At 40.0% G+C, this 14,632-nt stretch overlaps 1 protein-coding gene across 12 annotated transcripts in view; it reads left to right on the top strand.

Moving 5' to 3' along the window:
* The window catches only part of OSBPL1A (oxysterol binding protein like 1A), a 211,169-nt gene that overhangs the window by 162,148 nt on the left and 34,389 nt on the right, over window positions 1–14,632 (top strand). For all 12 annotated transcript variants that reach the window (XM_060028802.1, XM_060028804.1, XM_069541326.1 and 9 more), the window contains one exon: window positions 13,847–13,922. In XM_060028802.1, the coding sequence (XP_059884785.1) occupies window positions 13,847–13,922 (76 nt within the window). The remainder of the gene's footprint in view (window positions 1–13,846; window positions 13,923–14,632) is intronic.

The following is a 14,632-nucleotide window of genomic DNA, read 5'->3' as shown; positions in this document are numbered from 1 at the left end:
TATATTCCAGATGAACTATGTAAGATTATATATAATTTGTGAAAATGAGGCTTTTTATTATTGCTATGATAATTTATTCATGTAACATCATTTTAAAATCTAATCTTCAATTTTGTGCATATAATTTTATAGTTTATTTCCAATGGCTTCCTAGTTTGGAAGACTGTTTCATTTTGGGTGTTTAGTAAACATCAGTAGTACAGGCAAAATTAAAGATGGTTAGATTCAAATGCAAGCTGTGTTCATTAGGGTTATGTTTAAACTGGGACTTGTGGAAGGAAGGGTTTGGGGGAAAAGGGAAGAAGAATTCTGATAGTTGAAAAGGAGAGGTGATAAGCACCTAATAATTGCAAATAGATATACACACATAAGTACAAAACACATAATACACTACAGGTTTTCATTATTACAATTATAGCTGTATTAAAGTCTGCTTCTCTATGAAATTATTTTCTTAGATTTTTAGTTCATTCTTTTGATCTTGAATCAAAGATTAGAATTAGGCTGTTTTATGCTTTTCTAAATATCCAAATGAATATTCTGCTAAAAATGATGATCCGTTAAGAATATTTAATAACATGAGCAAATGTTTAGTTGTTAAATGCAACTGGAAATGTATGTTTAGGAATTTGGTTTTGAAAATGTTTTCTTAAGAAGTGACTTAGAGGCAGAAAATTTGATTATCTGTGTTCTTCATGCCTCACTTGCTGCTTGTCCATATCTCTTATTTTTTTGCTGTTTTTCTATGGCCCATTTTAATTTATGAGACATTAGGTAAAACATTCAGCACCTGTTACATGCAAAGTACTCCGCACTGTGGGACATGCAGAGGAGAATAAGACATAATTCCTGACCTCAGGGGAAATCACAGTCTAGTGAGTGGCAGATGTGTACAGAAATAACAGAGGGGATGAATGAAGATAGGAAAAAGTAAGAATTGTGAAATTTAAGTGGAGCATGGAACACCAGCCAACCTCAGTGCTTTAAATTAGCACATTGGAGTTGCTTGTAAAATCCCATTGCTGATAGACAGCATCTTTGGATTTGAGAGCCTTCTGCAAGTAGATGCCAAAGAGAAACCTGAATGGAGGAGCCATGCCTGTAGGGTCTCCCACGCTGTGTTTGGTGAAGGGAAGTATCCTCAAGTTTGAAGACAGGAGGCAGTTTTAATACCATTTAATAATGTCAGTGGAATGTTTAAAGCACAATACAATTATATTTGGGATTTATTAGTATATTCCCTTTTATCATTTCGAGTAAATGAAAAATGTTATTTGGACATAATTTTTCTAGCACTTTCACCCAGGTTGTGTGACATTAAAACAAGGAATACCAAGAGCTACTAAATGACAAGAAAGAAAAGGACTTTGCCAAGAGTCCCTCCCAAGTTGCTTCATTGTGCCCTAACCACAGCCTTTTTAAAGAACTATGTTTAAGATTCCCCTGGCCCCAGAACCAGAGGTTCTGGGGCAAGCCTCTGGAGTTTGAAAAATGTCCTGAGGCTATACAGGTATCTGATCACAGTGGCTAAACCTCCATCCTCCTGTTCAAAGCCTTGCTGGGGGAGTAGCACACGCGTCAGAACATTTTTACTTTCCTCTAGGGTAATAGAAGTACTTCTTACCTATTTCTCTGTGTAAATCTTTATATTGTTATGAATATTGTCCAATAAACAGCGATTTTTCTATGTCATCTTTTGAAACTGTAATTAGTAAAATTAAATTATCCCTCCAGGACATAGTAGCAGTTTTAAATCTTTAACAACTCAAACAGAAAAATGAGGCGTTTTTTGAAATAGTTAATGATAACATCAATATCTACTTTATGTTGAGAGTTTCTATCTTCCAGGCACTGGGCTGAATGTTGTACATCACTGACAAAGTCCCATCGTAAAAATAATATTTTTAAAAAATATTTGACTACATAGTATATACGTATACAGGTGTGTGTATCATTGGAACAAAATTTTCATTTATAGTACTTACGCTTGCTAGACATTCTATTTCATTTTTCTTAAATGCTGGTTATATGAACCATTAAATTGAGTTTACAGACCACCAATGAATAGAACCCAAAGTTTAAAAAGCACTACTCTGTATGCACTGTTTCATTGGAACCTCACCGTGATTGTGTGAAACGGTATCGTCATTCTCTACACAGAAACACTGAGGCTTGGAGTAGTTAGTTACTTGTTCAAGTTTATGCAAAGTGGCAGTGCTGTGAAACCCAGGTGCTGAGGATCTGGAGTTAAAGAATTCCACTTCTACTGCTGATTAACTTTGTGACTGTGGACAGGTTATTTAATGAGTGCTTAATTTATAGAATTATTTTGAGGATTAAATGTGGTGATGCATGTTACGTGGTTAACACAGGGTCTAAAATGGAGTAAACCCTCACTAAATGTTAGCTGTTAGTATTCAAATACTTCATCCTAGTAGAACTAGCGCAGGGGTAGTGTGATATCACAGCATTTGTGAAAACGTCGCTTTAAAAAAACCTGAAGTTTTCCTGTTCTCCCCAAAGGATATGATCAAGGAAAGGATGTAGAAGCTGGACTAAAACTAAATAAAAATGTAGACTATTAAGATTCCTGCAATCATGGGAAAAAGAAATGTTGGAGAGAGCGCTCCTCTGTCTTATAAGAAGGCAGACTGGGTGACTTCACAGGCCCCATTGTGAAAGGCATAGAGGTGAGAGGGCACAGAGACCAGGCAGGGACAAATGCCACTGAGCTATTTCGCTGTAGAAATAGGGTCTTGAGACATACATGTGTATTTCGGTCATTTAAAGAATTAGAACATCAGGTGAAAAAAAAAGTCTGGGGTGGGGAGAGCCTTAACCAAGACACAAAACCTGGAAGCTATTAAAAAAATAAATGAGGGCTTCCCTGGTGGCGCCGTGGTTGAGAGTCCGCCTGCCAATGCAGAGGACACGGGTTCGTGCCCCTGGTCCGGGAGGATCCCACATGCCGCGGAGTGGCTCTGCCCGTGAGCCATGGCCGCTGAGCCTGCAAGTCCGGAGCCTGTGCTCCACAACGGGAGAGGCCACAACAGTGAGAGGCCTGCGTACCAGAAAAATAAATAAATAAGAAAGACATATTTCACTGTAAAAGTTTTTTTAAAACCTGCAAAGGATTCTATTGGCAATCTAAATGAAAGATTAATAAGACAAAAGATTAGTAGTCTCTATCAACAAATTCTTACAAATAGACACACAAAAAAAGCCAGTGGTTACAAATGGTATGAAGAGACAGTCTTTAGATGTGTAAATCCAAATGGTCATTAAAACATGAAAAGATTTTCTGACTCACAAGTAGTCAAGGAAAAGCAAAATAGCAATGCAGAAAAAAAATAACAATGCGATATCACTTTCTAGTCAGACTGGCAAAACTTGGGTAAGAACACCTATTGACACCAATTGCTGCTGGTGGGGAGGTGGAAGAAGTGCTGTCATGTATTATTGGTGAAATATGAAATTGTTAAAAACCTTTTCAGAAAGCAATCTGACAACGTCCCTGGAAATGTAAAATAGAGATACTTTTTGACCCAGCGATCTGACTCCTGGTTCTCCACCCCATAGAAATGAAAGCATCGGGTTTAATTAGGAATGTAATGTATTAAAGTGGTTTTGCTGCATTGTTTGTTTTGGCAAAAGAGTGAAAATAGTAAATGGCTTTCATGGAGGACGGCAAAATATGTTTTGATATATAGTATTCTTGTCATGGAATATTATTCATTAAAAGAATTAGTTTACCATTTGACGAACAAATTTCCACGAAGTACTGAATGGGAAAAGCAAACTGTAAAGAAGTGTATATAACTGGTGTTCTATTTTGGAATTTTAAAGTCAGAAAGCCGCTCTGTGTGTGCACACATGCACGCTCTGTTTAAGACTGTTTGAGAAAATATAAAAAAGTATAGAAAAATACATACCAGGTTTTTACCATGGGTTACAGTGTAGTACAGTGGTGGTAGAGGAAGTGGGGTGACAAGCAAAAAAGAACAAATCGGGAGAAAGACTGCATTAAAAACAGGGTGCATGATACAAAGTTACATGTATGTGTATGTGTTCCTGTGCATAAAGATATTAGAAAGATAGATACACTTATATCTATCAACTTGAAGGGGTATCCTCTTAAATTATTATTTACTGAGAAAACAATGTGACCTGTAGGGTAATATGTCTGTAAAAATCTATGTACTCGTATATGCTTATGCAAGGAGAAAAGTATGGAAGGGAGCACTTCGGGCTGTTATGTTGGTATTGGAGGTGGGAGTAGATGACTAGCTTGTTCTTTATCTGTGGATTCTTTCACCTGGAATATAATAATGTATTGTAATTTGAAAAATTAACCACATACTTGTTTCCCCATTTAATTACGTTTACTTCCATGTGGTAAATACTTAAGAAGATTATTTCTGTTGTGTCTTGACTCGGTTTTGACTTAGAACTTAAATTTCTAAAAATGTAAGAATGAGATTATAAAACTTTATGAATTTAGGCAGTGGTCCCCAACCTTTTTGGCACCAGGTACCCATTTCGTGGAAGACAATTTTTCCATGACCGGGGGTGGGGGGAATGGTTTCGGGATTATTCAAGCGCATTACATTTACTGTGCACTTTATTTCTATTATTATCACATTGTAATATATACTGAAATAATTATACAACTCACCATAATGCAGAATCAGTGAGAGCCCTGAGCTTGTTTTCATTTGCCACTCACTGATAGCTTTTTTGTTTTGTTTTGTTTTTGTTTTTTTGCGATATGCGGGCCTCTCACTGTTGCGGCCTCTCCTGTTGCGGACCACAGGCTCCGGACTTGCAGGCTCAGTGGCCATGGCTCACGGGCCTAGCCGCTCCACGGCATGTGGGATCTTCCCGGACCAGGGCACGAACCCGTGTCCCCTGCATCGGCAGGCGGACTCTCAACCACTGTGCCACCAGGGAAGCCCACTGATAGGGTTTCAATATGAGGCTGCAAGCAGTTGATTTATTATGGTCTCTGTGCAGTCAGATCTGTCAGCTAATGATAATCTGTATCTGCAGCCGCTCCCCAGTGCTAGCATCACTGCCTCAGCTCCACCTCAGATCATCAGGCATTAGATTCTCATAAGGAGCAAGCAACCTAGAGCCCTCGCATGCGCAGTTCACTGTAGGGTTCGCGCTCCTATGAGAATCTCATGCCGCCGCTGATCTGACAGGAGGCGGAGCTCAGGCGGTAATGTGAGCGATGGGGAGCAGCTGTAAATACAGATGAAGCTTCTCTCTCTCGTCTGTCACTCACCTCCTGCTGTGCAGCCTGGTACCTCACAGGCCACGGACTAGTACCTGTCCGTGGCCCAGGGATTGGGGACCCCTGAATTAAGGGATGTACCTTTTTCTCTGGAGTAACTATTAATACGATTGTGGAGTGTTTTTATCTTGTCCATATGGAAAATATTGGAAGATAGCTGTCTATTTAAAGTTTCATGTATACATTATGGTCATAATATTTATAGTCTTCCCAGGTAGGTAGATTTGGTTTTGGCAGATTATACCATAAACAGAATCAGGAGACCAATGTTAGACTTGGAAAGAGTTATCTGCAATATAGGTGGTGAATAGGATGCTTATAATATACCAGGAGCTCTTACAAATTGAGAAGCTAATTCAGTGGGCAGATATCACCAATGACTATGAATGTTTTCACCTTAATATGTTTGTACTTTATGAAAATAACAAAGAATTTTTAAAATTCTTTAAAACGGATGTGCAGGTAAGAAACTGAAACTTCATTTCCAGGAGGCTCTTTTTTTTTTTTTTTTTTTTAGTTGGAGTATAGTTGATTTACAGTGTTGTGTTTCAGGTGTACAGCAAAGTGAATCAGTTATACATATACATATATATCTACTCTTTTTTAGATTCTTTTCCCATATAGGTCATTACAAGTATTGAGTAGAGTTCTCTGTGCTATACAGTATGTCCTTATTAGTTGTCTGTTTTATATATAGTAGTGTATATATGTCAATCCCAATCTCCCAGTTTATCCCTCCCCAATGAGATTGTTTTCTACATCTGTGACTCTATTTCTGTTTTGTAAATACGTTCATTTGTACCATTTATTAAGATTCCGCATATAAGCAGTATCATTTGTATTTGTCTTTCTCTGTCTGACTTCACTCAGTAGAACAATCTCTAGGTCCATCTTGGATTGTCCCTTTTCTTAGTGCACACGTAGCTGCCCCCTGAGGCAGATCGTCCAGCCGTGGCCCCCCAGGCTAGAGGTTGGCCCCGGTTATGCAGGGAGGCTGGGGCAGGAGCGTGGGCTGGGGCCGTGGACATGGGTTCAAGCCCTGCTCTGGGAAGATCCCACATGCTGCAGAGCAGCTAAGCCTGTGTGCCACAACTACTGAGCTTGCGCTCTAGAGCCCACGAGCCACAACTACTGAGCCTGCGTGCCACAACTACTGAATCCCGTGCTCCTAGAGCCCGTGCTCCGCAACAAGAGAAGCCACCACAATGAGAAGCCCGCGCACTGCAACGAAGAGTAGCCCCAGCTCGCCACAAAGAGAGAAAGCCCATGCACAGCAATGAAGACCCAACGCAGCCTAATTAATTAAATTTAAAAAAACTCTAGAAGGAATCAATAGCAGAATAACTGAAGCAGAAAAACAGATAAGTGAGCTGGAAGATAAAATGGTGGAAATAACTGCCAGGGAGCAGGATAAAGAAAAAAGAATGAAAAGAATTGACAACAGTCTCAGAAACCTCTGGCACAACATCAAACACACCAGCATTTGAATTATAGGGGTCCCAGAAGAAGAAGAGAAAAAGAAAGGGGCAGAGAAAATATTTGAAGAGATTATAGTTGAAAACTTCCCTAACATGGGAAAGGAAATAGTCAATCAAGTCCAGGAAGCACAGAGAGTACCATACAGGATAAACCCAAAGAGAAACACGCCAAGACACATATATATTAATCGAACTATCAAAAATTAAATACAAAGAAAAAATATTGAAAGCAGCAAGGGAAAAGCAACACATAACATAGAAGGGGATCCTCGTAAGGTTAACAGCTGATCTTTCAGCAGAAACTCTGCAAGCCAGAAGGGAGTGGCAGGACATATTTAAAGTGATGAAGGAGAAAAACCTGCAACCAAGATTACTCTACCCAGCGAGGATCTCATTCAGATTTGATGGAGAAATTAAAACCTTTACAGACAAGCAAAAGCTGAGAGAGTTCAGCACCAAATGGAAATAAAGACAAAAATAAACAAATGGGCCCTAATGAAACTTAATAGCTTTTGCACAGCAAAGGAAACCATAAACAAGACGAAAAGACAACCCTCAGAATGGGAGAAAATATTTGCAAACGAAGCAACTGACAAAGGATTAATCTCCAAAATATACAAGCAGATTATGCAGCTCAATATTAAAAAAAAAACAACCCAATCCAAAAATGGGCAGAAGACCTAAATAGACATTTCTCCAAAGAAGACATACAGGCTGCCAACAAACACATGAAAGAATGCTCAACATCATTAATCATTAGAGAAATGCAAATCAAAACCACAATGTGGTATCACCTCACACCAGTCAGAATGGCCATCATCAAAAAATCTACAAACAATAAATGCTGGAGAGGGTGTGGAGAAAAGGGAACCCTTTTGTACTGTTGGTGGGAATTAAATTGATACAGCCACTGTGGAGAACAGTATGGAGGTTCCTTAAAAAACTAAAAATAGAACTACCATATGATCCAGCAATCCCACTACTGGGCATATACCCTGAGAAAACCAGAATTCAAAAAGAGTCATGTACCCCAATGTTCATTGCAGCTCTATTTACAATAGCCAGGACATGGAAGCAACCTAAGTGTCCATTGACAGATGAATGGATAAAGAAGATGTGGCACATATGTACAATGGAATATTACTCAGCCATAAAAAGAAATGAAATTGAGTTATTTGTAGTGAGGTGGATGGACCTAGAGTCTGTTATGCAGAGTGAAGTAAGTCAGAAAGAGGAAAACACATACCTTATGCTAACACATATGTATGGAACCTTAAAAAAAAAAAGTGGTTCTGATGAACCTAGGGGCAGGACAGGAATAAAGACACAGACGTTGAGAATGGACTTGGGGACACGGGGAGAGGGAAGGGTAACCTGGGACGAAGTGAGAGAGTAGCATTGACACATATACATTACCAAACGTAAAACAGATAGCTAGTGGGAAGCAGCTGCATAGCACAGGGAGATCAGCTCGGTGCTTTGTGACCACCTAGAGGGGTGGGTAGGTAGGGTGGGAGGGAGACGCAAGAAGGAAGGGATATGGGGATATATGTATACATATAACTGATTCACTTTGTTATACAGCAGAAACTACCATTGTAAAGCAATTATACTCCAATAAAGATGTTTAAAAAAAAAAAAAGCATCTCCCAGCGACTTCACTGGCTGTCCAGTGGCTAAGACTTCGCCTTCCAGTGCAGGGGCTGCTGGTTCAATCCCTGGTTGGAGAGCTAAGATCCCACATGCCTCGCAGCCAAAAAAAGCAAAGCATAAAACAATCAGTATCGTAACACGTTCATTGAAGGCGTTAAAAATAGTTCACACCAAAAAAATCTTAGGAAAAATAAAAGCATCTCCCAAAGACCTGGGGGCCAGTGATCTCCTGAACTTGCGCAGTGTGTTTGGAGCAAAGGGATCCCAGCACAGCATTTGTGAGTCACGCTTCACAAGTTAACGTGGTTCAGCTCAGGGTCTGTGTACACCCTGTGTCGGTAGTGCAGTGGCAGGGCAGCCGGGTGAGCCGCGTGCATCTTGGAGATGAAGCGAGTGGGACGGGAGCTTTCCCTTAAAGACCAGTCATTGTGTCGTTGTGTCCATAGTCAGAGCGGCATCTGTATGGTTGAAAATAGAGCCGGGGTGCATCACTCTCAGTCCCTGGTACAGGGTGTTTTCTCTCTGTGTGAAGGGAAAAAGGAAGCATAGAATTCAGGATAATGACTCTCAGATCAACTCAAAGGGAAGAGAATAATTGATCTGTGCTCTCAGCCTGGAAATTCTGAGGCCTGCCTGCCATGCTCTGTTTTCTGCCTGGAGTAGCATCTCCTCATCCAAGATCATTAGGGAATTCTTACCCGCCTCCCCGCCCCACTATGGAAGGAGTGAAAATTAAAAATATAGAAACATATCCTTTTCAGTATAAATCATTTTTAAAAATTTTAATCTACCTAATTAAAAAAAGTCTATTCTCTCTACTTTAAATAATACTGCAGATTTAGCATTTTCTTGATGATTGGGCTGTGGACTGTTTTGCTTCATTGACTTTAGACTCTTGTAATTGAGTAATGTTTTGCTCTTCCCCCATAATCTGGGAGCATTCCTATCCTTTTGTTTTCAGAAGTAATCACAGAAATCCATTATGTCCAATTGTAGCCACAGGTGATTTTTGAACACTTGAAATGTGGCTAGTGTGAGCACGAAACTGAATTTGTAGTCTTATTTAATTTTAATTAATATAGGTTTATTATGTTAATTTCGTAATATAGTTTGTAAAAACGAAGCAGTATAAAATATGTTGCCAGTAAACATAATTTTATTGCTTTGGTAAGACTACATTTCACTTTGTTAAAAATTTAGTAGCTAACTTGTGAGGTGCTCTAAGTGTAAAATCAGCACTGGATTTTGAAGACGTGCTGTGGGAAAAAGTATAAAATACCTCATTAATATTTTTATATTGATTACATGTTGAAGTGCTGATATTTTGGACATATTGGGTTAACTCTAATATATTGTTAAAATTAATTTATCTTGTTACTTTTTTTTTTTTTTTTTTTTGTGGTACGCGGGCCTCTCACTGTTGTGGCCTCTCCCATTGCGGAGCACAGGCTCCGGACGCGCAGGCTCAGCGGCCATGGCTCACGGGCCCAGCCGCTCCGCGGCATGTGGGATCTTCCCAGACCGGGGCACGAACCCGTGTCCCCTGCATCGGCAGGTGGACTCTCAACCACTGCGCCACCAGGGAAGCCCTACTTTTTTTTTTTTTTTTTTTAATAAAGCCACTACAAAATTTAAAACTATCTATGAAGCTCTAGTTGTATTTCTATGACAGGTTTCTCAACTTTGGCACTACTGACATTAGAGGCTGGATAACTTTTTGTTGTGGAGACCTGTCTTGTTTCCTGTGGGATGTTTAGCAACATCCCTGGCCTAGCTGATGGAGACCAACTTCCCACCCAGTGCAGGAATACCTTTCTGTGCCGTGACTGAAAGGCATCCTCCAGCATCTGTTTGAAACACTTCCTTGTTGAGACTCTCTTGTCTCCCCTATTTGGAATTAATTATAAGACAGGTTATATTTTATGGTAGCTGTTATGTTAACTTCATATTATATTTATATTAAGTTTATGTTAGCTTTACGTTAGGTGTCCTGTAACTTCCACCAAGAGTCATAGTCCTGATGTCTTCAGTAGCACAAGAGAAACCAAATTCTTTATGAAAGCGATAATGTATACCAAAAGGCCTTATAAATTCCAAAGCTCATTCAACAAATACTTAAACTCTTCCCCTGTGTTAGGCTTGTCCTGGGCAATGAGATACAGCAGTAGATGAAACGTGAGTCCTCCGGAAGCTTATGTACTATACTTGGGGGACGTAGTCAGCAGATACTCAGGGGTGCCCTGCAGTGCGTCACGTGATGATCAGTGCTGTGGAGAAGGACGAAGCAGGCAGAGGGGTGCAGGGACTGCGGTGGGGCTGTGGGTGTGTAGATGCCGTTATTCCTGCCCCCGGCCCCGTCCTCTGAATGCCCCGACACCTCTGTCATGCCCCCTGTTCCCAGACCTCCAGTTTCTTCTGTTTCTTCTAGACCACACGTTTCCTTCAGCCATTGCTTATAAGAGCTGTTCTCCAGGCACCTTTGCCTGGCCTCTCATGAGTCCTCCTTTTCAAAGTGGCACATGGGTCTGGATCCCAGCTCTGGTCTGACCTTTGCAGAGCTGCCCTTGGGAATGTTCTGGCTCTGTTCTTGTGGCAGCCTCCTCATGCTATCGATTTAGATGCAGTCAGCAGCCCTGTGGTCATTTACTTGGGACCCAGCTCCTGCATGGCCGTGTGGGCTGGTGTTCCTGTTGCTGCTTCTCATCAGCGTGTTACGCACCATGTGGTCTGAAGGAGGGTTTGCTTTTGGCTCTGCGTGGCCTACACGAGAAGACAGCACGGGCTTCGTGATGGCCCTTTCCCATCACCTCTGCTTTCTGGTTGTGTTCCAGAATCGATAACTCAGATTGCAGATGATCTGGCCTCATTAATGAGTAATTACATTTTCATAGAACACCACAAAGAGTTATGTGCACAAAAATCAGTACAGGATATTTCTGGGTGGGATTCTTGGCTGGCAACCCTGTGATGCTTTCTAAATTGAGAATAAAAATAAAGCTTGGATGTCTCTTCTGCTTTCTTGATTCCAAAATATTTCTTGTTTTTCTGCTGTTCTTGCCTTTAATGAGAATAGTAATGTATGCATATGCATTTAATGTAAGCATTTGTTGGGGGGAATTACAGCCCCTTATTCAGTCTTCACAAAACTTATTTTGGACTCATAACTTCCTAGATATATGTTACATTTCTGACTGACTTTATAATAGACGAGATGAAAAATTTAGTTGATATGCATCTCTGAAACTATATTCTACGTGCAAATGGTAGGTAATGGCAAGGATTCTGTCCTGGATTCAGTTGTTCATGTCACTGAGATTGATAGTCTTGGATTGTAGAGAATGTGATTTAAATACCATCTGTGGCCACTTATCCAGCAGATTGGGTAGATGACAGATCTGCCAAATGAGCAGTGTGCGTTCCTAAAAAAAGGAAAAATCAGAAAGATTTTACCACAGAGGATCTTAAAATATTATTTATTTAAAAACTTAAAATTTTATTAACTTCTATAATTCAAGTCAATCAGTTTATAGAACAGAGATTCTTTAGAAGATGAGAATTTTAATTTAATATTTTCTTTAATATTTCAGTTACATGGGTATATTTCAAACAGCACCTGGAAAACCAGCATCCCTGGCCAGAACCTAAGATGATGAAAAAGAAGGCATTATTATAACGGTGTTTCAGGAAGCGGTTCTGGGCACCTCCTGCCGCTGGTGGTGCTGAGGCCTCAGGATGCCTGAGCTCAGCGTGCGGCTCATCTGAGCCACAGACCCTTTGCCACCGACAGCCGCCCTTCTCTTGGCTGTTTCCTTACCCCTGCAGAGGCTTTGGAAACGCTCCTTCTGTAGAGGTTAATTTGCAAAGGGTTTTCCAGTCCATCCAGAGTTGCTGATTTTGGTCCAATGTCAGCATCTTTGGGAAAGTACTGATATGATACAATTAATTTCTTAAAAACCTGAAGCTAGGTTCAGTAATGACATTTTTTGTTTCCATTATTTAACAGCTACTAGAGTAATTTATTGAGTATCAGAGTATGATAGGTCTCTCTTGGACCAAACAGCAGGTCAGATATGCCAGCACATGAAAGGACAGTGTACTTCTGAGGTGGTTTAAGCAGCTGGACACCAACACAGGAGGATTAGGAGGGTTCGGATCAGAACGATTCCGAAGACGTGGGGCCGGTTGATCTGCTGTGGAACTTTTCAGGGCCCAAAATAGCAGTGAATAGGGATACAAGCCCAGATTGACCCTATTTTATCCTGTCTGTGCACATTTTTTCCAGTTTTATTGAGAAATAATTGACATACATCACTAAGCTTTAGGTGCACAGCACGATGGCTTGAGTTCACGTATATTACATTTCACAGTATTGTGACATGATTACCACAGTAGGTTTTGTTAACATCCATCAGCTTATATAGATAAAATAAAAAGAAAAATTTTTTTTCTCCTGATGATGAGAGCTCTTAGGATTTACTTTGTTAACGGCTACAGTATATCTTACTTACGTCTTACAGTGTTGACTATAGTCACGTTGTACATCACATCCCTAGTACTTATTTATCTTATAATTGGAAGTGTGTACCTTGTGACCACCTTCGTCCAATTCCCTTTCTCTTCAACCCCACCTCTGGCAACCACAAATCTGATCTTTTTTCTTTGAGTTTGATGTTGGTTTTTTGTTGTTGTTAGATTCCACATGTGAGATCATGTAGTATTTGTCTTTCTCTGTCTGACTTATTTCAGTTAATATAATGCCTTCAAGGTCCATCAGTTTTGTTGCAAATGGTAGGTTTTCCTCCTTTTTATGGCTGAATAATATTCCTTTGTGTGTGTGTGTGTGTGTGTGTGTGTGTGTGTGTGTGTCGGTCTGTCTGAGAGACAGAGAGAGACATACACATACCACATTTTCTTAAATGATTGATTTCATACCACCATGTCTTGGCTATTGTAAATAATGCTGCTGTGAACATGGGGGTGCAGACATCTTTGCAAGTTAGTATCTTCATTTCCTTTTAATATATTCCCAGAAGTGGAATTGCCGGATCATACGGGAGTTCAATTTAAATTTTTTGAGGACTATTCGTACTGTTTTCTGCAGTGGCTGTACCAGCTTACAATCCCACCAGCAGTGCACAACCTTCCCTTTTCTCCACATTCACGCCAGCATTTGTAATCCCTTATTTTGCTATTCTAACAAGTGTGAGGTGATATCTCATTGTGGGTTTAATTTGCATTTCCCTAATGACTGGTGATATTGAGCATCTTTTCATGTACCTGTTGGCCATATGTACATGTTGCACGTTTTCATGGTGTCTCTGTACATGTATGCCTGTGGCTCTCGGATTATTGACAATAGCTTTTTTCCTAACGCCAGTGGTATTAAAATTAAGTCTTTATTTTTGTTTTCTTTTTTCAGAACAAGCTTGCCCTCACCTATGTTTTCCAGAAATGACTTCAGCATTTGGAGCATCCTCAGAAAATGTATTGGAATGGTAAATTAACTATCAGTTCTATAATATTAAGCTGATAGATGTTTCATGCATGTCCTTTAGAAGGGAATCCTAATGTTGGCATAAAACTGATGCACAACGTTTATGAAAACTTTTGAGAATCAGAAATTAGGAAAAGTCTTATATTAGGTTTTCCTCACAGAACTTGAACCACTTTTTATGCCATTTAATATGACGTTAATGTAACTTTTCATTGTAAGAAAGTAGAAAAAGAAAAGGCTCCACATTTGTATTTCCCTATAGAGTTACCCAGAAAGGCTCAGAAAGAACAGAGTCCCCACCGTATAGAATATAATTTCACTTACGCTTCTGTGCACAGATCTGGGTTTTGTACCTTGTAAGTGTGGTGTATGTTAGATATTTGGAATGTGTCCCAGCTTAGTTATCTGTGCAGGTGGATCTGATTTTGCGGGGGAGGGCGACGGGATGGCAAAATTTACTATTATATAAATCCTTAGATTCCCTTTAAAATAGAAGTCCACGTCACCACCCTGACGACAGTCAGGCTAGGATTCTGAGTAAAGTTCTCTTAATTCTTCTAGCATGACCTTTGACCAACTAGAATGATGAAAATTTTAAAACATGTGAGTCCTGAACTGCTGAAGAGTCTGCCTGGAGATTATGTTTCTTAATTTTGCAATTTAATGTGCAGCCTGAGTACTCCAGGAACTTTCCTTGTACTGGGAAGTATA

The sequence above is a fragment of the Delphinus delphis genome, chromosome 13 (assembly GCF_949987515.2).
Source record: "Delphinus delphis chromosome 13, mDelDel1.2, whole genome shotgun sequence".
NCBI lineage: Eukaryota > Metazoa > Chordata > Mammalia > Artiodactyla > Delphinidae > Delphinus > Delphinus delphis.
The sequence above is the reverse complement of the archived record's forward strand: the minus strand, read 5'-3'. Positions and strand labels throughout refer to the sequence as shown.